A 21,439-nucleotide genomic window follows, 5' to 3' on the forward strand; every position below is an offset into this window, starting at 1 on the left:
CACCTCTTGTAGTGCAGGAAGTACAGTAATTGCCATCATAACAGGTTTCCTCCCTTCATCCTTTTTTTCTGTTTTGGAACAAGGCCTAGGTTAGTCTTAAATTCCCAGCCCCCTTACATCACTCTTCCAAGTGTTGGGAGTATAGGCATGTGCTAGTAGAATGATGGATTATCTGATACTTAACAGAAACCTAACATTTGAGACAAAGAAGCACTAACTCATAAAAAGGGCACACATATACATACATACATATATGTATATATATGTACATGCTTTGTAGACCAGGCTGGCCTCGAACTTACAGCAGTCCACCTGACTCTGTCTCCCACACTGCTGGGATTACAGGTGTGTGCCACTACACCTGGCCAAGGGCTTATATTTTAAAAATAATCGTTGTGTATGGTTGTTTTGCCTATGTATGTCTGGGTAACACATGTGTGCAGTGCCTATGTCATCCAGAGGGCCTCAGGATTCCTGGAACTGGATGTGGTTGCTGAGAATTAAAACTGGGTCCTCTGGAACAATATTCAGTGCTCTCAAACACAGAGCCATCTTAAATTTTAAAACTAGCACCGTAAATATTTTTTTATTAATTAATTTACTTAGTGAATGTATGCATATGATGGATGGCAAGATGCAAAAGGAGATCAGAGGACAACTTGGAGGAAATGTCTTTCTCCTTCCATGACTTGAGTACCTGGTATCAAAGTCAGGTAGCATATAACTTTACCCACTATGCCACCTCTCCAGTCCAGAAGACTTATTTTGGTTTTGTTTTCTAGACAGGGTTTCTTCCTGGAATTCACTCTGTAGATCAAGCTACCCTTGAATTTACAGAGATCCACCTGTCTCTGCCTCCCTAGTGCTGGGATTAAAGGTGTGCCACCATTGCAATCCAGAGCCCATCCTTCCCCCTCCCCCCCACACACACCCAGGCATGGTTTCTCTGTCCTGGACTTGCCTTGTAGACCAGGCTGGCCTGGTTAAAAAAAAGTCTGACTAATGAACTAATGAACTACATGAACTACAGAACCAGCTAAAGTCACCTGAGTTTTAAAATTTTATTATTATTGTTGTTGTTGTTATGGGTTCAGGAATAGCTACTCACTGACCACTCAGACACCAGACTGAGCTCAACAGATGTTTATTGAACACCAAACAGGAACTGACTGGCCAAGGCCATAATCTGGACTCTGGAGCCAGACTATGAGGTTGGTCTGCTTCTAAGGCAGGTTTTTTTATACAAAAACAATTGCAATCAGGTAGCAACCAGGTAACAAAAATGCAACCAGGTATCCAGGTATAGGAAGCAACATTACACCTTGACTGGCTAGACAAAGTATTTCTAGCTAACCTTTAATTTGATTGGTTCTACAGCTTGGGGGGTGCTGCATAGAGTGTCAAGGTAACAAAGTATACAAAGTTTGAGAAATGAAACCATAGAGACATACTTGGAGGCAAAATGGTTTCCATTATGGTACAGGCTACAGCAGGTATTAACAGAGGAGCCATAGTTTTGCTAAGAAATGAAGTAGGTCTCAACAGAGGGGCTATAGAATTTAAGCAGGTTACAACATTATTATTTTAGTTTTTCCAAACAGGGTTCCTCTGTATAGCGCTGGCTGTCCTGGAACTCATTCTGTAGACCAGGGAAACCTGGAATTCAGAGATCTGCCTGCCTCTGCCTCTCAAGCACCTGGAGTAAAGGCACATGCCACAGCCACTTGACAGCAATCTGAATTTATAGTAAGTCCTTTAGGCTCTTCTGGTACAAGAAAATTTTGAGAATCGCCGCCTACCTTAGTTTGAGTCAGGATAAATTTGAAGTAATAAACTTGATGCTACAAAAGAAACTTGCTTAGGAAATGTAAAAGTAACTTTTATTAGCCTGATATAATCAGAGGCTTACTGTATCCACCTGCTAACCTAGCCTTCTAGTCCTGGAAACTTCTAGCCTCCATACAATATAATCTAGATTTAGAATATTTTCAGCAAAGGCAGGCATACCTCTCTGAGTTTGAGGCCAGCCTTATCTACAAAAAGTGTCCAGGACAGCCAAGGTTATACAGAGAAACGGTGTCTAAAAGCAAGCAAACAAACAAACAAACAAACAAACAAAACAGGATGAAAGTTTTTCAGCTTCTGAGACTTACTGCTGAATAGACTCACTCTTTCTACTTCTTTTTGATCCCTGGCTGGCTAGTTCAACTCAGCTGTGGTGGCTCAAACTTCAAACACCTTTCCAAGTGGACTGATTCAAATTGGTTTCTCTCCATTTCTCACTGACTAGCTCTGCTTGCCTCAAACTAATTCAAGCAACCCCCTCTAATCTTCTGGCTCCTTCTCATTCTCTGGTTCATTCTGTCTTCACCTGTGTTTAGCTTGTTCCATCATCAACCTGTCTCTGTAAAGCCATCCTGGTAAAACTGCCTCTGAATCCCATGAACTGCCACGAACTCAACTCTACTGCACTGCCTCTCAACTCACTGACTCAACCAAACTGTCTGAACAGAAGAGTGACTAGAACTCAAGAGATCTGCATGTCTCTGTCTCCTGAGTGCTGCGATTAAAAGCATGTACCACCATACCTGGACCTAAGATTTTCTTTACCTATAATTTGCTCTATACCAGCCTGGCCTTGAACTCAGAGATCTACTTGCTGCTGTCTCCTGGGATTAAAGGCGTGTTTGTATTCCAGCTGGCTCACACAGACCAGAAGGTCTTTGGATGTGATCTCTTGCCAGAGCAGCCATGTTCTGAATTAAAATTCCTCTCCAAGGAAATGCTAAATTACACAGAGTAGAATTTAGTTAAAGGTGAACTGGCCCCAATATGACTGGGAGATAAGTAGTTAACTAACCAGGACTGTTAGAAATTGTAAGAAAGACAATTGAGGACCATAATAGAAGTTTAGGGTTGCTGAGAAAGTGTGTTGACTAACATTTGTTCCACCAAGATTGACCACCAATTAGTCTCTTTTCCCACAGCAAATGGACACAATCCTGATGTACAAACTGGCCATTAGGCCCATTCCCCCTATCAAAGAACATACCCTGAAGGGGCATTTCAATAGGGTAGTGCAGGGTTAAAAGCATCATTAAGTCCTCCTGGTCTGCCACTAAGTCCCCCTGTGCTCTAATAATTTTGCAGGTGGGCAAATGAACCTGGGTAATAAGTATTCTAAAAGAACAGCATTGGTGTGCTTAAAAATAATGCTGCTGGAGCTGGAGAGATGGTTCAGAAGTTAAGAACCCTGGCTGCTTTTCCAGAGGTCCTGAGTTTTTCATTTTTAAATGTTCTTAAAAATTGAACTCGGAGGTCCTGAGTTCAATTCCCAGCAATCACGTGGTGGCTCACAACCATCTATAATGAGATCTGGTGCCCTCTTCTAGCACACAGACACACATACCAGCAGAACACTATATATATAATAAATATAAATCGTTAAAAAAATAATTCTGGCAACATCTTTACTGTGTAAATTTCCCATCTACCCAAGTGTTCAGACTTGCAGTCTCCTAGCTCTGTTTAAATTGTTCAAAGGGTAACACCCTGAGGCTAGGACCTGAAGATTTTAGGATGACAGCATATGTGGAATGTGTAAGGCTTATAAGCTGGTAAAATTTCATTTGAAGATGGTTTCCTTTCATGCATTAGCCAGAACCAGTTGAACACTATTAGCAAACAGGTTTTTTTTTTTTTTCCCGTATTAATCTCCAAGTGTACAGGTATCTTTTATCACAAGTTAGTCTTTCTATTGTGGTGATGAAACACCTGACCCAAAAGCAACTTAGGGAGGAGAGGGTTTATGTGGCTTATACTTCCACATTACAGTCCATCATCAAAGGGAGTAGGTGCTGAAACCTGCAGGCAGGAGCTTATGTAGAGGACATGGAGGAGTGTTGCCTGCTGGCTTGCTCATCGTGGCTTGTTCAGTTTGTTTTCTTACAGCACCAGGACCATCAGCCTAGGTGTGGTCTCAAACACAGTGAATTGGACTCTTCCATATTGATTAAGAAAATGCCCCTTAGACTTGTCTATAGGCCAATTTTATGGAGATATTTTCTCAAATACAATTCCCTCTTCCAAGATATGTTGAGGTTTGTGTCACATTCACAAAAGACCCCCAAGACATTGTTATAGTCTCACCATGTTATGATTAAAACATTGCAAAGTGATGCACAATTTTTACTAGTTAAATACTTTTGTAAGGGATATTAAACCAACTCTCCCCACCCCACATGCTAGGAAAGCACTTTACTCCTGAGCTACATTCCCATCATGTTTTTTACATTTTATCTTGAAACACAGTGTCACTGCCCAGGCTGGCCTTGAACTCACTCTTTAGCTTAGGCAGGTATTAATCTTATGATTGTTTTTTCTGTAGTATTCCAAATAGCTGGAATTGCAGGCCTTCACCACATGGCTAAACTCACCTTTAGATCACAAACATGCATATGAACAGATTCTCTAAATTGCAAAGAGAAGAGGCTAAAAAGCAAGTATGTTTGAATTCCTTATCTGTTTCTACATCTGCTGCCACCTTACATGAACACTTCACAGATCTCTCAAGTCATTTCAATTACAAACATTTCTAACTCTGATTTTCCATGTTATGCTTTTATTGTCCATACTAATCAATATACATAATTAAAACACAGGAGGAATTAAGAAAATGTTAGCTTTTCAAATAGATCAGGCTGAAAATTAAGAACTTTTTTTTAAAGGATAGGGTCTCACACTGGCCTCTAATTCTTAACAATTTTCCTGTCTCAGCCTCTTGAGATCTGTCTGAGCATATAGGTGTAAACAACCACACCAAACTAATAACTGCTAGTTATTAGGCAAACATGAGAAGATCAAGAACATTCTCTAGGGAAAAATGGGTTTTCTGTTTATGCAAAGTCTGTGTAAGTTCACTAACAACAGGAAAAACCAAAGAAAAAATAAGTGAAACAACTGGATTCTCAGTTGCTCTACGAGTCAGAAATCATGACAGGAAGGACCAGATGGGGTGGCATATACCTGAAATCCCAACACTAAGGAAGTGGAAGTAGAAGGATCTACCTAATTCTCTGCAAAACATAAATAGACTTAGAGGCTGGGATGGGTTACCTGACACCCCAGGGAAAGGAAAGAGAAGGAGAGAGAAGGAGAAAGGAAAGGAAAATAATACCAGGGTATGGTTTATATGACTTAGACCCCTTAAACTATTTGCATTCAGAACTTCCGTCCTAGCCTTCACATCTGGATTTCTAGGGCAAAAGAAGGCTTGACAATAAGACTACATGAATTTGACTTTCCTGCCTAGCCATACTGCTTGTACAGTGCTTTCAGAGGCATTACATCATTAAGTCCCAGTAGCTCATTCACGTCACTATCAGTGACATTTTCCCTATTTTACAAGTGAGCAAAAAGAAGACATGAGTTATTTGAGGTCATGGACATTAAGTGTTGGATGGCAGAGCCAAGACGCTAAGGGTTTTTTCCCCTGCTTTGCCTTTACATCTGTGATAGTGGTCAGGGGATGATCAAGGAGGACCAGCATATACTGTCTTCTTTTCTATCCATTTTCCTTTCTAAGTCCCTCCATTCATTTAGGCCGTTGTGAAGAACACACAGTTTGATGTCAGGAGAATAAATTTCTAGTCTTGGATATGACACTGAAGGATATCTGATCTCAGCTGTCCTACTAGTATTACTTCAAACATTTTATACTGTCTCACTTGACAACATAAAAATGCAGTTACAGTACCTATTAATTGTTTTACATTCATACAGAAATTCTGGATCAGAGCTACAGCTTGAAGAGATAATAAACAATGGTCTTATATAGGTCCATCTGGTGTTAATTCTCCATGTAGCAAAGGATGACTTTGAATTCCAGATCATTCTGTCTCTATCTATCATGTCCAGACATTCCAGGCACATCCAACAGCCCAGATAAAAGAGAAAAAATAAATCTGTGAAAGGTTAAGAGTAAATATTTAGGGTATGGCTTAAGACAGGCTGAGACTCTCCCATTTAGGACTCTTTTCTGGTCTCTTAGAGAATATCTGAACTATGAGTGATTTTTTTGAAAAATCAAACATTTTGGATTTTTACTTTTCTTTTGGTGAAAGCAATGAAATCAGAGATACACACTGTTGTAAGAACCACGATAAAAATTAATTTAAGGCTTTTTCATGTACCTTTACTTCCATTTAGTCTGAAATGACTGAATTCTGACTCCTATTGTGCTGCTAAATTTGCTGTCCTGTTGGAATCTGAGCTACAACTGTGCTAAAGTTCAAATGTGGTCAGGACTTTTATTTATTTATTTATTATGCATACATTATTCAGTCTGCATGTACACCTGCACGTGAGAAGAGGGCACCAGATCTCATTATAGATGGTTGTGAGCCACCATGTGGTTGCTGGGAATTGAACTCAGGACCTCTGGAAGAGCAGACAGTGCTCTTAACCTCTGAGCCATCTCTCCAGCCCCAGAACTTTTTTTTTAATGGTCAAACATGGTAAGGTCAGTGGCTTTGTTTTTACTGAATTCTAGAACCAAGGAAATCCTTACCCATATAAATTATTCAATTAATGCCTATCACAATTTTGACAGAGAAGTTGGCCTAATTCCTTTATATATTTTCAATTCTGCCTGCCTCCCTCTTATTCTATTCCAGGAAATTAAAAAACAGTGACATCCTGCAAACTTATCAATTCTCAGCAAGTGTAGCATCTCTTTAACCAGTGCGCATCTGGAATGCCAGGATCTGCTGTCTGGACAGAGTAAAGGAAACTGTCCTTTAATAGTATAAGTGTGGTAAAACTATACAAACATACACAAAGTATATAAAAAATATGAACGAATGATGTGATACATAAAGTAAATTAGTGCAAATAGAAAGGATGCTGCAAAATAGTGTGGGATTTGGGAAAGGGAAGGAATGAGAACGGGAATAGTATCAATTTTGAAGATGATAGGTAGCATGGTGGCTTACAAAATCAATTTCTGTGATTTCTTTCTTTCAGTAAGGTAGCGAAGAGTGGCCTTGAACTCCTTTCTGATCCTTCTCCCAACACCCTTCCTACCAAGTGGATTATAAGCTTGCACTAAATCACCTAGCTAAATTTAGTGATTTTTTTTTTCAGTCAAGCTGTTAAAAAATGGTGTGCCATTAGAATGAAATACATAGAATGCATAGTATAGATAGAAATGCTTTTAGAAAATATTTTAAAATATGCATGACTCTATAGTGTATAATTATTATACATTAAAAAATGCAAGTGCAATGAGGAGAACACAAACACCAGTCTCAGGCTGTGGTGAAAACTATTTCTCACTGTGGATCCAGCCCGAAGTTTGAAAGCCGTTAGAATACAAAGGATCTAGGCAAGGTAAATTCAAGGTCAAGTGAGAATCCCATTTTGCTCCCAACCTACTCCATAGTGGTTAACAGAGAGAGGAAATGGCGCATGGGGAGGGCATACTCCAGTGAAGCCAAGCAAAAAGAACAAGGGCACATCAGGGCCTAGAGGTGTCTGGTACTTCCTTCGTGGCTGGTCAAATTGCAGCACTGGGAGACAATGATTTGAAATGTTTTCCTTAAATGATAAACCGAAATAACTTCCACACTCTTTGTCCCTGGCCTACGAAGGTGAGGGATTCACGTGGCTCCCGCGGCTGGTCGCACCCCGAATCGATCCCGGTAGAAGAGTTTGTTATTAACTAGGGCTCAGAGTGCGGGAAAGAAAGAACCGGGTCGTCCATCAGGAGACTCAGGTCACATTCTGCACGGCCTACCGGAGAGGGAACAGAAGGTTCTGCACTTCGGATTCCTTCCGCAGGCAAGAGCTTCAGAGCCTGGTGCAAACGGCAGGGCCCAGGGCGGGGGGTGGGCTCTTTTATGTTCCCGACCAATGGGCAGAGGCCGCTAAGCCTTAGTTTGGATAAAGGGGGACGCTTCTCCCGCCTCCAAACATGTGATACGCCTCTCCAACCACTGGCCCCGCCGTGCGCGGACTCCGCCCCCGTGACGTCTCATTGCTCTTGCATTGGCCCCCTGCTGGTTCTCTTTCTGTAGACGCTCAGCGGCCTCCCTGAAGACAATGTCCGCCCCTTTGCCATGCCCCCCAAGCCTCAAAGAGTGCTGGCCGGGGCGGGGCCTAAGGCGGAGAGGCGTGGCGACGCGGCCAGGCGCGGGTAAAGGGCCTGCCTAGGAGCCGCGGGAGCCTCCAGGAGAAGCGCGCTGCTTCGCTCTTGGCTATTACTCCTCCTCCCTCCGCAGCCCTCCACAATCACCCCGGAGACCGGCCGTGTTAAGCTCTCCAAACTAAAGCTGACTGATTTCCATGGCAGCCGCGAAGAAAGCAGTTCTGGGGCCATTGGTGGGAGCAGTGGACCAGGGTACCAGCTCGACACGGTTTTTGGTGAGCCCAGGGTGACATCTCCTCAGCTCCTGAACTGGGACACTAGCTGGAGGACGGAAAGGCGCGGTGTTGCGTCCTCAGTCCTCTCTTCTTTCTCTCCTTGGCCCTGGCTGCTGGGGCTAGAGGAGGGGAGGCCAAACAGGGGACCTACCATTCTGAGGTTGCCCTGTCCTGGCCTGGGGGCATCTTGGCTTTCCAAGACCAACCTCTCAACAGAGTTGAAGAGTCTTAACCTTGGTGGTGGACATAGGTCACATACCAATGGGGAGATTCTTTTCCCAAAGAGAGTGAGTACTCTTGGAGCATAAACGCAGAGCAACCCAGGTGCACTAGGGGACAGGTGGAAACACTGACACTGCTGCGGTCTTCCCCAGGAGATTTTGGCCTGCTAGGCACAGGAAGGACGTCCTTGGATGGAGGTAAAGCTGTGTCATGGCTGTGGTAACCCAACATAGCGTGCTTTCGAGCGGTAGAATGAATAAAGTATTAGAGTGATGCATTGTCATCCTCTTCCACAGAAATTGCAGAGGATAGACTACTGAGTGGGTGGCAGAACAAATTAGGAAACAGAAACATTGCAATTATTTTATGTAATCTGTAATTCATTCCAAGAGCTTATTAACTTTGCCTATTAACATCAGATATTGACCCTTCTGCTTGACTGTTTAATGTGACAGGGCAATTCTATTTAGTATGCATGACTAGAATTTTACCATAAAGACATGCTTTTAAAATAACTCTCTGCTGATTAGTTTTGCAATTAGACCGTTTAGCTTTCTTTTCTTTTTTCTTTTTTTTTTTTTTGTTTTGTTTTGTTTTGTTTTTTGAGATGGGGTCTGCCTATGTACCCCAGAAATGCCTGGAACTCATGCCTCCTGACTCAGCTTGGCAATCATTGGGATTATAGTTGTGCGCCACTACTCACTCACAGCTGGGAAACTTGCTTTTTAAATGATCTAGCATTCCGTTCAGTGAGATCATTTAGAAGTAATTTAAGTGAATAGAGTGCTCATAAAAGCCCATGCGTCAGTGACAATTGACTAACCTGGAAAGTTGATGTAAATATTTAGTGATGAATTAACTCCCTCTTTATTTCTTTATCAAACATAATTTTTTCTCAGTTATTTCCTTGTGCCTGTAGCATGGTAAGCAGGCACTCTACCAGTAAGCTACACTCCCAACTCTTCCTGTATTTTATACATATGTGTGTATGTATGTGTGCGGTGTGTGTGTGTGCCTGCACACATACACGTGTATTTTTTTTTCAACTAGCACTCGGCTAAAACCTGCATTGTGTTGTGATCGTGAGAAGTCTTTTTTTGTTTCTCAATGAAACTTTCAGTCCACTTTCAATTTAAATCTTACTTAGTGACAACCCTGGTTTTAGTTTCCCAACCATTGTTTCACATCTGCATTAAAAAAAAATTTTGGTCGCAAAAGGTAGGTTTCATTTTGCCTTATATTCATATAAATGTTTATAAAGTAATCCTTATTCACAAATAAGATAGTCTGCTTAACTGGATTTGATTAACATATGAACTACAAAATCATCATTTTCTGAGCTTATTAAAAACAAACCATTTATTGAAAATCTAGACTGTTTTTTTAATTTTTATTTTAATGTGTGTGTGGGTATTTTGTCTACATGTATGTCTATAATCCATTTGTGTGCCTAGTGCTCGAGGAGTCCAGAAGAGGGTGTCAGATCTCCTGGAACTTGAGTTAATAGACAATTGTGAGCAACCCTGTGTTGGCAATCAAATGAAGGTCCTTTGGAAGAGCAGCTGGTGCTCTCAGCTGCTAAGCCGTCTCTCCATGAGCTGATTATTTTAAGACAGTATCTTGCTATGTAGCTCAGGCTGTTCATAAATTCAGTATGTAGCACAGGGTGGTCTGAACCTTGTAGCAATTCTGCCTCAGCCTGTAAGTACTACAATTATGAGCACAAGTCACCACAATTAGCCAGGTTGGTTGAATTTTGAAGCCATGTTACAGAATCATCATATTAAGGCCTAGAGAGAAGGCTCAGTGGATGGATAAAGGTGCTTGCTGTCAATCTTAATGATCTGATCTAGATCTAATGTAGATCTAGACCTACAGAGTGAAATGGGAAATAACTCTCACAAGTTGTCCTCTAGCCTCTGCATGTGTGCTGTGGCATGCACACACACCATGCAAATAAATGTAATAAAAATAATTTAAAAAATTTGTCATGCTAATGGCTGTAGGGGTAATAGTGTATCCAGGCCAAGGAGAGGACAGCTGTCACTGCAAATGAGGAAGACAAGCTCATGATACTAGATCTTCCACTTACTTTAGTAAAAGCTGGTGCTTTAGAGTCTTTGGCAAACATTCCTGCTTTTTTCTTCTTCTCTCTCCCTCTCCCCCCTTGAGACATGGATGTCCTGGACTGGCTTTGTAGACCAGGCTAGCCTTGAACTCACAGAAATTTGCCTCTTCCACTTGAGTGCTGAGAATAAAGACATTCACCACCAAACCTGGCTTCTTAGTACTGGCGAAGCCAAACCAAGCATGCTAATTGTTTCCAAGTTTGTATAGCCTTTGCCCTATATGAGTGTGAGTAAAGTATTTGTTAACTTTAGAGGTTTCCTTAGGAACCAGCCTGAATAAGCTGGCCTTCATTTTGATCTTCATAGTGTTACCTATGTAGTCCAAGCACTGCAGGTCATTTCTGGTCCTTCATATTTTGTTACATAAAGTCATCTTTTTACGTTGATAGAGAATGAATTTATATCAAGTTCATAATGTTCTAATCATGTGTCAGTTTGTAACATGAACAACATTAAGTTTCAGAAGCTGGGTATGGAGGTATATGCTTGTAATCCTGGTAGGTAGAGGCAGAAGGATGAGAAGTTCAAATCATCTGCCATTAGGTCAACCTGGGCTATATGAGACCTATCTAAAACAACAACGAAACCAAAACCACTGCCAGGCATTCCTGTCACATACCTTTAAATCCAATATTTCTGAAGCAGAAGCAGAGTTCAAGGCTAGCATGGTCTATAGAGTGAATTCCAAGACAGACAGGACTACACAGAGAAACCCTGCCTCAGAAAACAAAACATAACAAAAACAAAAACAAACACCAACCAAAGAAGAAAAAGAACAAACAGAAATTATGTTACAAACTGGGAATGTTGCTCATTGGAATGTAGATCATTACCTAGACTATTTAAGGCCCTAGGTAGATACTAAAAACAAATTTGGTTGCATTTATCGGGCTCTATATGAGTGTGCTAATTATATTCAATTTCAAAAGATTCCTCCCTGCATGGAAAAAGATGTGTAAAAATTAAAAGTCAGATGTGGTGCCTTATGCTTTTTCATTATGTTTTTTTTAATTTTTTGTGTGTTTGTGTGTGTGTGTGTGTGTGTGTGTGTATGTGTGTGTGTGTGTTTCACATGTATGTGGGTCCATTTGGAGGACAATGAGTTCCTGGAGCTAGAGTCCCAGACATTTGTAAACTTCATGACACAGGAGATTGGGACTGAAGTTGGGTCTTATTAGAACCGTTAAGCCATCTCTCCGATCTGATGGTACACATTTGTAATCCCAGTGCTTAGAAAGCTGAGGCAGGAGATTGGTGAGAGTTCTCTGGGCTATTCCGTTCTAGGCTAACTTGAGCTACATAGTGAGACCATGTATCAGAAAACAAAAATAAATAAACAATAACTAAAAATAACTGTTAATGGAGAACACTGTCTATTCCTTAAGAAACAAGTATTAGAAAAATGTTTCAAAGGCCCAACTGGGAAAACTTGGGAATAGTTTAACAAGGTAGTGTTCCCTTTGGTTATAAACTGCTCCCTGGGGAATGAAGATAGGGGATCTGCTGAGTAAGTGCTTCAATCATAAGGTGATTCCCAGGAGATGTTTCTATGTTACTGCTCCATGTTGTAATGATGACTCAACAATAATTGCTTCCATTCTCAGGAAGGGGTACAGTGTGTAGGGATTGTTCTAGAAAGCTCACAAAGGTAAAGAGAATTACACAATCTAATTAGTTTTCATTTAATTTGCATATTTAAGTGATTAGAGACCAATAACCCTCGTAAGCTTTGTCCTTCTCTTATTAGGATAAAAAAATTATTAGTATTAAAAATATATTTTGGCTTTTTCATCCAAAGTGACTGCCTCTTTCCCTATGTCCCATATCTCTTTCTTATGGTTCTCTTCTACCTGTAAATAATAGTTCAGCAACTATCTTAGTAGTTTTCCTCAAACCTTAATAAGATCTTTCCCCTCTTCCTATAGCACTTATTTACTTTTTTTTTGTGGTGCTGAGGATCAAATGCAGGGCCTCACACATACTAAGCAAGTGCTCAGCCACTGAGTTCCCCACCCCAACCCTGTACCTCTTTCATACTACTATCGCTAGCCTTATCCCCATTACCTCTGTATTTAATTATACACCTGTTATATTTGGAAAAGGGGCCTCTATGCAAGCCCTGTTCATTCTTGTATTCCTTAAAAAGTTTTAATCATCAGTATAGCAAATAAATTTGTGTTTTGTTGACGGACAACAATCAATTTATTTTTTTAAACAGTTATTATTTATTGGGACTGCCGCAATGGTTCAGAGTTTAAGCGCAATGGCTGATCTTCCAAAGGTCCTGAGTTCAGTTTCCAACAACCACATATTGGCTGATAACTGTCTATAGTGAGACCTGGTACCCACTGCTAACATGTAGGAAGAACGCTTTATTTTACATAAAAAGTGTACTATCTGTAGGTCACTTGCATGCCAGAGGGCATCAGAGTCCAGTGTAGATGGTTGTGAGCCACCATGTAGTTGCTAGGAATTGAACTCAGAACCTCTGGAAGAGTGCTCTTAATCACAGAGCCATCTCTTTAGCCCAAGTCACCAGTTTATTAAATTGAGATATTTGTTATTCTTTGTTTTCTATGAAACAGGTTGGTTTTGAACTCACTGTGTAATAGGAATGACTTTGAATTCTTGATCCTTCTTTTTCTACTTCCCAAATACTTAATATTACAGGATATTATTACAGGTTATATTATAATAGCATGTCTGGCTATTACATAGATTTTAATTTTTCCTTAATAGATCAAAATGACTTTTAATTAAGGTTTTCTTTCATACTTGCCAAAAAATGTATAAACTTTCTCCTTTTTTTGAGACAAAGATCCTGTCTCACTATGTAGCCAAGACTGAATCCAAACTTGCAGCAATCCTCCTGCCTGTGCCTCTGGATGGCTGAGATTACAGATGAGCTACCACACCAAGCCAAAAAAAAAAAAAAAAAAAGTAAAGAAAAAAAAGAAAAAAAATACTCGAATTTGATCATTTTCTTTGATTTTAGTAGTAGACCTTCCACTTTATTTCTTTTATTTTATACATGTAAGGGTGTTTTGCTTGCATTCTTGTATGTTTACCACATGTGTATTGTGCCCAGAAAAGGCTGTTGGATCCCCTGGAACCAGAGTTTCAGATGACTATAACCTACCATATGGTTGCTAGGATTTGAGCTTGGATCCTCTGGAAGAGCAACAAGTGCTCTGAACCACTGAACCATCTCTGTAGACCCCAAACCTTTCATTTCAATCACATTTCTTTGTTTGTTTTTTTGAGACAGGGTTTCTCTCTGTAGTCTTGGCTGTCCTGCACTCACTTTGTAGACCAGGCTGGCCTCTAACTCATCCACCTGCGTCTGCCTTCCCAAGTGCTGGGATTATGGGCATGTGCCACCTTTCCTGGGCAATTTGTTTCTTTAAAAATGTTTTCTTGCATTTTTATCTATTTACTGTGTGTTTGTATGTGTGCACATGCACATATACTCAGTATAACACTTGTGTGGAAGTCAGAGGACAACTTGAGAGTCATTTTGTTGTTATTTAGGTTTTTCTTTTTATAGCTCTGGCTGTTGTAGAACTCTCTGTAGACCAGACTGGCCTTGAACTCAAAGATATATCTGCCTCTGTCTCCAGAGTGCTGAGACTAAAGGCAGATGCCACCACCAGGTTTGAGAGTCAATTATTTCCATTGTGTAGGTCTCGGGGGGGGGGTGAACTAAAATCATCAGGTTTGGTGGCACACAACTTTACTCATTTCCCCTACCCACATGTTTATGTCTTCATTAAGTTCTCAAAAAACTAAGTTTTGAGATCCTGTGCAAATGTTTTGTACTAGAGGAAAATTCCCAACTTGTCTGATAGGAAATTGAACCTGTGTTGGCACATGGTTACATAGGTTGCAGAGTAGGAACTTCTTGGAAAGAGAATTAGTGTAACAGGTTTTAAGGAGGGGCAATTTCTTTATGAGAAAGAAGTTTCAGCTTAAGCAGTCAACTTCCTTCTTTACTTTGCTAACTTAATTTTTTTTTTCCCCTTTAAGTTAAATGTTTACAAAAAAGTCTGGAGAGCATTGTGACTTGCAATATGTCAAGGACAGAGTTGAGAACTTTCCTAGCCTAATGTCATTTGATGAGATATAGATAGTATTCAGGGAATCACCTTCGTATGGGTGGTGAGATTGTGGTTGAGGATTTGAAGATTGGGCCCAAGGTCATAGAATACCTGGTGGAACAAGAATTCAAGTCCAAGTCTCTTATACTCTGGGGCAGATTTTACTAAGTACTGCCATGAGAATAGAGAAAGATTGAGGAAGGACTCCGCCAGTCAAATGTCACTTCTAATTATAGGATTATAGTCATATATGAATGACTTATCCACCAAAAAAAAATTCATTAATTGTTTTCACAAGATATGAATAAATACCACTTTGAGTAAGTACTGCAGGTTACTATCATTTTGTGAGTCAGGTTCAGTGGGCCCTGGGCAGGGCTCAGGTGTGTCACTGTGAATAATGATTGTGTAATCATTTTGTTCCAACTGCCAGTATATATGAGGAATGACAAGAATTGTAGTTCCGTGCTTACCTTGGCAAGAAACATTGCCTTGGTCCCAGTTTTCTCATTATGCTTAGAGATCTCAAAAAGCTTATGGATAGATTTCCCTCTTCCTTCCTTTCTCTCCTCTTCTCCTCTCCTCTCTTCTCTCTCCTCTCTCCTTTCTTCTCTCCTTTTCTTTCCTTTCTTTTGGTAGCAAATACCTGTGCATGATGAGTCTTGTCACTGTCCACTAGAATTTCATTGTTAGGAAATGGTGTGATAATTCATGTCTGTAATCTCTTCTTTTGATACCAGTGCCAAAGAACTGCAAATTGGAGGCCAATTTGGGCTATGCAGCAAGATCTTGTCTTTAAAAAAAAAAAAAAAGAAAGAAAAGGAATAAATAAAAGAAGTATTCTAATTTCCTTTTTTTCTTTTTCTTTCTTTCTTATTCAACACATTTTTTGTTTTTCTTTTTTTAAATGTTTTATTTATTTTATGTATATGAGTGCTCTATCTGAATGTACACCTGCATGCCGAAAAGGGGCATCAGATCACATTATAGATGGTTGTGAGTCATCATGTGAATGCTAGGAATTGAACTCAGGACATCTGGAAGAGCTGCCAGTGCTCTTAACTGCTAAGCCATCTCTCCAACCCTTATTTTTCTTTTTCTTAACTGGAGATTGGGCTGGCCTGGAGCTCACTATGTAGCCTAGGCTGGCCTCATACACATGATTATCTTCCTGTTTCACCTTCTTACATGCTGCAATTACAGGAATGAACCACCCTATCCAACTCTTAGGAGCTTTTGATTTTTGAACTTGAAGGAATAAGCTATATCTTGTTTCTTTCCTAAAGGCATGTAATAGTCACTTACAAGAGTAAGTGCATGAAAGGAACTTGGGACTGAGATGTGTTGACTGAATAAGAAACTCGGAAAATGTAAAATTTGGCCACTATCTATATTAGATCTCTGTATTTGTCCTGAAGTAAAAAATATTTTGTAGTACTAGAGACCAAGGACAGGGCCTTATAAATACTAGAAAGGACCACTGAGCTACATGTCTCACTTTACAAATTTGTTTTTGTTTCTGATGACCTTATGCAACCTGGGCTATCCTCAAATTCGGTATGTAGCCAAGGATGGCCCCTGATTCACCTGTCTCTGCTTCCCAAATGCTGGGATTGCAGATATGTGCCACCACCCCCAGCCTACAATTTCATTAACATTTTTATTACATATAGTGTGTCTGTGTGTGTGTATGTGCATGTACACACTTTTTGAAACTTGTACGTATGGGAGTTTGTTCTGTTATTCCATCGTGTGGGTCTTGAAGTGACCTCAGGTAGTCAGGCCTGGCAGCAAGCACCTTTGTACCTGAACACTGTACCAGCACACTTTCACTTTAAAAAATATATTTTTATTTTATTTTGCATGTATGAGTGTTTTGCCTGCATTATGTGTCTGTGTACTATATGGATGCCTGGTACCCACAGAGGCCAGAAGAGGTCATTGGATACCCTGGAACTAGAGTTGCAGATAGTTGTTGAATTGTGGTTGCTGGGACTTGAACCCTGCTCCTCTAGAAGAAAAAGTGGGCCCATTTATCCAGCCCTTGTTTTTTTTTAAAGATTTTATTTTACTTCTATGTGCATGTTTCTGTATATATGTCTGTGTGAGTCTTATAGAAGTCAGAAGAGGATATCACATCTCTTAGAGCTAAAGTTACCCAATATGAATACTGGGATTCCTAACTCTTGTTCTCATGATTGGGCACCATGTGCTCTTAGCTACTCTAGGCTACAATTTCATTCAAACTGTTTTAAAATTGCATTTTATTTGATGTGTGTGTGTGTGTGTGTGTGTGTGTGTGTGTGTGTGTGTGTGAAGGTCAGAGGATAACTTAGCAGAGTTGGTTCTTTCCTTCTAACATGTAGTCTCAGGAATTGGACTCAGGTCCTCTGGCTTGGTAGCAAATATCTGTACTTGATGAATCTTCTCACCAACCCCTACTATTTCATTGTTAGGACATGGTGTGATGGTACATGTTTATATTCTTCTTGTGATACCAAGGCAAGAGGATTGCAAATTAGAGGCCAATTTGGATGATGCAGCAAGATCTTGTCCAAAAAAAATTCTGTGTTATCTTCTGTGGCATTAGACCAATAACACTTTTCTGGTCCGTTTTGCAATGTAATACATTTGTGTCTAGTATTTTTACTTCTGGACATGCAAATTTGTAAAACGGTTTTCTTATTCTGTTTTTGTTTTTGATTTTTGACATAAGATTTAATGTGATGCAGACTGGCCTAGAACGGGCCATGTCGATGAGGATGACATTGAGCTGTTAGTCGTCCTGCCTCTTCTGCCACCACATCCAACCTACATTCCTGAATACTGTCTTAACACATAGTAAATTTTAATGTACCATAAAAGAGTAGGCTCTTGGAAGGATTGTATGGGCAAGAAGAAAATGAATATGCATGTTTATGATGACAGGGCTAACTAAATTAGTCATAGGATAACGGAAGCAAACCTACAGGACACTTAGGAAATTGAACATGTCATCTTTCTATGACTCTTTATAAGTCAGGGAATATATACATCAAAATGTTTCAGTGAATTATTGTAAAACTTATAAAATAATAATTTTCATTCTGCAGTTAATATTATTTCAGTGTCTTTAATTCCAGCAGAGGCAGAGGCAGAGGCAGAGGCAGACTGGTCTCTAAAGAGAGTCTAGGACAGCCAGGGCTACACAGAGAAACCCTGTCTTGAAAAACAAAAGAAAACAAAAATCTCTGAACTTGAATAGTAATTTAGTTATAGAGGTAGAAAAGAGATCTGGTGACTTTTTTAAGGGTTTTGTTTTTGTGTGGTTTTTTTTTTTTTTTTTTTTTTTTTTTGGAGACAGAGTCTCACACAGCCCAAATCTCTTCAGTTGCTACATAGTTAACACTGGCTTTGAAATCAAGATCTTCCTGCCTTTTACCTCCCAAATATTAGGATTACAAGTATGTGTCACATTGTGCAGCTCAGCTCTCCTTGTCATGATCTAATTCTGCTTCTAGCATTTCTAGGTAATGCAGTAATCAGAGTAACATCTAGGTAGAAGGAGAAATAACAGCTGTAGTATTGGAAACAACAACTAGATATATACTATACTGTATCTGCACTATACCAAATGCCTTTCTACATTAACTTTTATGTACACAGGGCTCATAGTTCAGGCTAGCCTTGAGCTTACTCTATAGCTGAAGATAACCTCAAAGTTCTGATCTTCCTGGCTTTGTTGCCTGTGTCTAGAGATTATAGGTACACACTACCATTACCGCTTTATTATGTGTGGGACATTGAACTCGGGGCTTTATGCATTCTTAGCAAACATTTTATTACTCATGCTGTATTTACACCCTTTATGTTAATTTTTTTCTTGCTCTCTTTCTATTTTTTACCTTTAAAAAAGTTTATGTGTTTGGATATATAGTCTGTATGTATGTATGCATACTTAGTACTCAGGGAGGCCAGAAGAAGGCCTCAGATCTCCCGGAATTAGAGAAGCTTGTGAACTCATGTGAGTGTTGGACACAAAATTCTGGTCCTGAGGAGATAGTTCAGTTCAAGCATGCAAACCTGAGTTTGATCCTCAGAACCTTTCTAAAATAGTCAGTATTCTTAATCACTAAGCCATTTCTCCAGACCCAGCCCCCTTATTGTTTTGATACTGGGAATCTAAATCAGGACTCAAGCAACTGTTTTACCACTGTATTATACCTATAGCCTCCCCAGAAGAAAATCGAATTGAGGCATAATGTCGAGAACTACATGATTTATCCGCTTGTTATTTTTGGGACACAATCTTATTTACCCCATATGGCCTCAAACACAATATGTAGCCAAGGATGGATGACCTTCAACTCCTGATCTTTCTGCCTCCACTTCCTAAATTCTGAGACTATAAATACAAGCCACCATATCGGACTTTCATTTATTTTCGGTATTTGTATATTTTATTTATTGAGACAGGTCTTATGGTCTCAGACAGGCCTGAAACTTACTATATAACACAGGCTGGACTCAAATTCACAAGAATCCTCCCCAGCCTCCCGATGTGGGATAATACATATGATCTTCCATACCTAGGTTTAGGTTTTTTTTATTCAGACTGTTTTGGTCTGTATAGCCAACCTTAGGTTTGGTCTAAAATTCTCATACTTGCTTTACTGGGATTATAAACATGCATTACCATGACCAGCTAGCCATTCAGTCTTTTCACAGATGGAAAATTTGTGAGGCTCAGAAAAAATGAAAATCAAACAGCTGATGTGGACAGGGCTTAACCTCTCCAAGCTTTGTATGCTCCAGGCCCTGTGCGTTTTTTGCCTCTGATTTATGCCAAACATGAAGTTTTTGTTCACTTCTTTGGCCCACATGAAATTCTAAGAATAGATATTTCTTTAAACCAATGGCCTGAATGAACAATAGGAACAACTGATTGCTAGGCATCCTTACTCTGAGCCAGAACAACACCTCAAATGAGCATTGTCTAAACTGAAATTTGGAATTTATCTATCTATCTATCTATTGAGGCAGAGTCTCACGGTCTTAGGCAGGCCTGGAACTCAGTATATCACATAGGCTGCACTCAGATTCACAAGAATCCTGCCCCAGCCTCCCAATAATTGCTGGGATTATAAATAGAGTCCTTCACTTCTGTATTTTTTCTGCCCTGCAACGACTGTATATGCCCTCCCCTTTTTCTTGTAAACACTGTCTACACATGCTAGCCAGCCACATGTCCTTTCCTTTTTGCAGCCTCTGTGCTTTGATTTCAAGTCTCTCAGCACCAACTGTTGCTGCTATCCTGATAGAATCCTCTTTATGTCATACTTGTTATTACTGTAGATATAATATAGTGGTTTCCCTGGGCCCAGCCTTCCCTCCCTCTATTCCTATCATAAACATAGAGCACATTGTGTACTCTCATCCACCTCTGCACCCTACACACAGGGACTTCATGCCCCATGTGCCATACTTATGTTCAACCACTTTAGAATTTACCTCTTCTGGGAGACCTTACATGACTCCCACGTGTCTGCATGAGATGTGTCTTTGTCTCTTAGCAGTTTTACTTGTATCACTACCATGGGATAGATGATTAAAAGTAGCAATAATGGTAGTATGATGTCAAAGTCGAAAAGCACTGTGTTTGCTCTGATTAAACACCTGTCCAAAGCAACTTGAGGAGGGAAGCGTTTATTCAGCTTATGCTTCCATATTGCTGTTGAAGGAAGTCAGGACAGGAACTCAAGCAGGGCAGGGACCTAACGGCAGGAACTGATGCAGAGGCCATGGAAGAATGCTACTTACCTGGCTTGCTCCTCAGGACTTAACTCAGCCTGCTTTTTTTATAGAACCCAGAACCACCAGCCCAGGGCTAGTGGCATCACACACAATGGGCTGGGCTATCCTACATCAGTCACTAAGAAAATCTCTACAGGCTTGCCTTCATCCCAGTCCTATGGAGGCATTTTATCAGCTGAGGCTCCCACTTCCCTGATGACTCTAGCTTGTGTCGAGTTGCCATAAAACTAGCCAGCACATACCGAATGGATATTGAGAAAGCTGATTCTTAGCAGTTTGTCAGCATTGTCTAATCTGGCTCTCTTTCCTGGTAAATATGAGCATAGTGTATTAGAGCCACAGGTTTCAATTGGTAATATCTTTGGTTTCATCTTAAAAACTCTGTTGTTAACTTCATTTTTTTTTGAGGAACTTGAAGCTGGAAGCTGAAGTCCACATGTGAACTGCAGGTAGGATCTAATCCACAGGCCCATCTGGAGGGTTTTTATTGTCTTTCCTTCCCATCTCTTGAAAAGTCCTGGAAAAGCAATAAGAACTGTCTAAAAATGCTGGGCCATACCGCAGGTTCTTTAGCATGTCCCATAACCTCAATATGCTTTGGTTTTGTTTGTTTTTCTGAGACAGGGTCTCCTGGAACCCAGGCTGACCTGAAATTCATGGTCCTGCTCTTCCTTTTCAGGTGCCTGTATTACAGGTGGCAGGGTTGACAAAGGCTTCTGAAATCACTTTGGCAAAAACAACCTGTAACAACCAAGTAGCATTCTTGCTACTAGTAAT

General features: G+C 40.2%; 2 protein-coding genes across 12 annotated transcripts in view; one reads left to right on the top strand and one right to left on the bottom strand.

Annotated features, from left to right (window-relative positions):
• The window catches only part of Tasl (TLR adaptor interacting with endolysosomal SLC15A4), a 203,450-nt gene extending 195,426 nt beyond the window's left edge, over nt 1-8,024 (bottom strand). For 2 of the 3 annotated variants that reach the window (XM_060376701.1, XM_060376703.1), the window contains exon 1: nt 7,796-7,945. The gene's annotated coding sequence lies outside the window, so the exon portion shown is untranslated. Of the gene's footprint in view, nt 1-7,795 lie in introns of all 3 variants that reach the window. The other variant, XR_009589120.1, reaches the window with a different exon arrangement.
• Nucleotides 8,025-8,028: 4 nt separating this feature from the next.
• Gk (glycerol kinase) overlaps nt 8,029-21,439 on the top strand; it is a 78,444-nt gene continuing 65,033 nt past the window's right edge. For 5 of the 9 annotated variants that reach the window (XM_060376697.1, XM_060376694.1, XM_060376698.1 and 2 more), the window contains exon 1: nt 8,029-8,421. In XM_060376697.1, coding sequence (XP_060232680.1) covers nt 8,344-8,421 — 78 coding nt within the window. In that variant the 5' untranslated portion in view covers nt 8,029-8,343. The remainder of the gene's footprint in view (nt 8,422-21,439) is intronic. The other 4 variants (XM_060376693.1, XM_060376691.1, XM_060376692.1 and 1 more) reach the window with 4 other exon arrangements.

The sequence above is a fragment of the Meriones unguiculatus genome, assembly GCF_030254825.1.
Source record: "Meriones unguiculatus strain TT.TT164.6M chromosome X unlocalized genomic scaffold, Bangor_MerUng_6.1 ChrX_unordered_Scaffold_30, whole genome shotgun sequence".
Lineage (NCBI taxonomy): Eukaryota > Metazoa > Chordata > Mammalia > Rodentia > Muridae > Meriones > Meriones unguiculatus.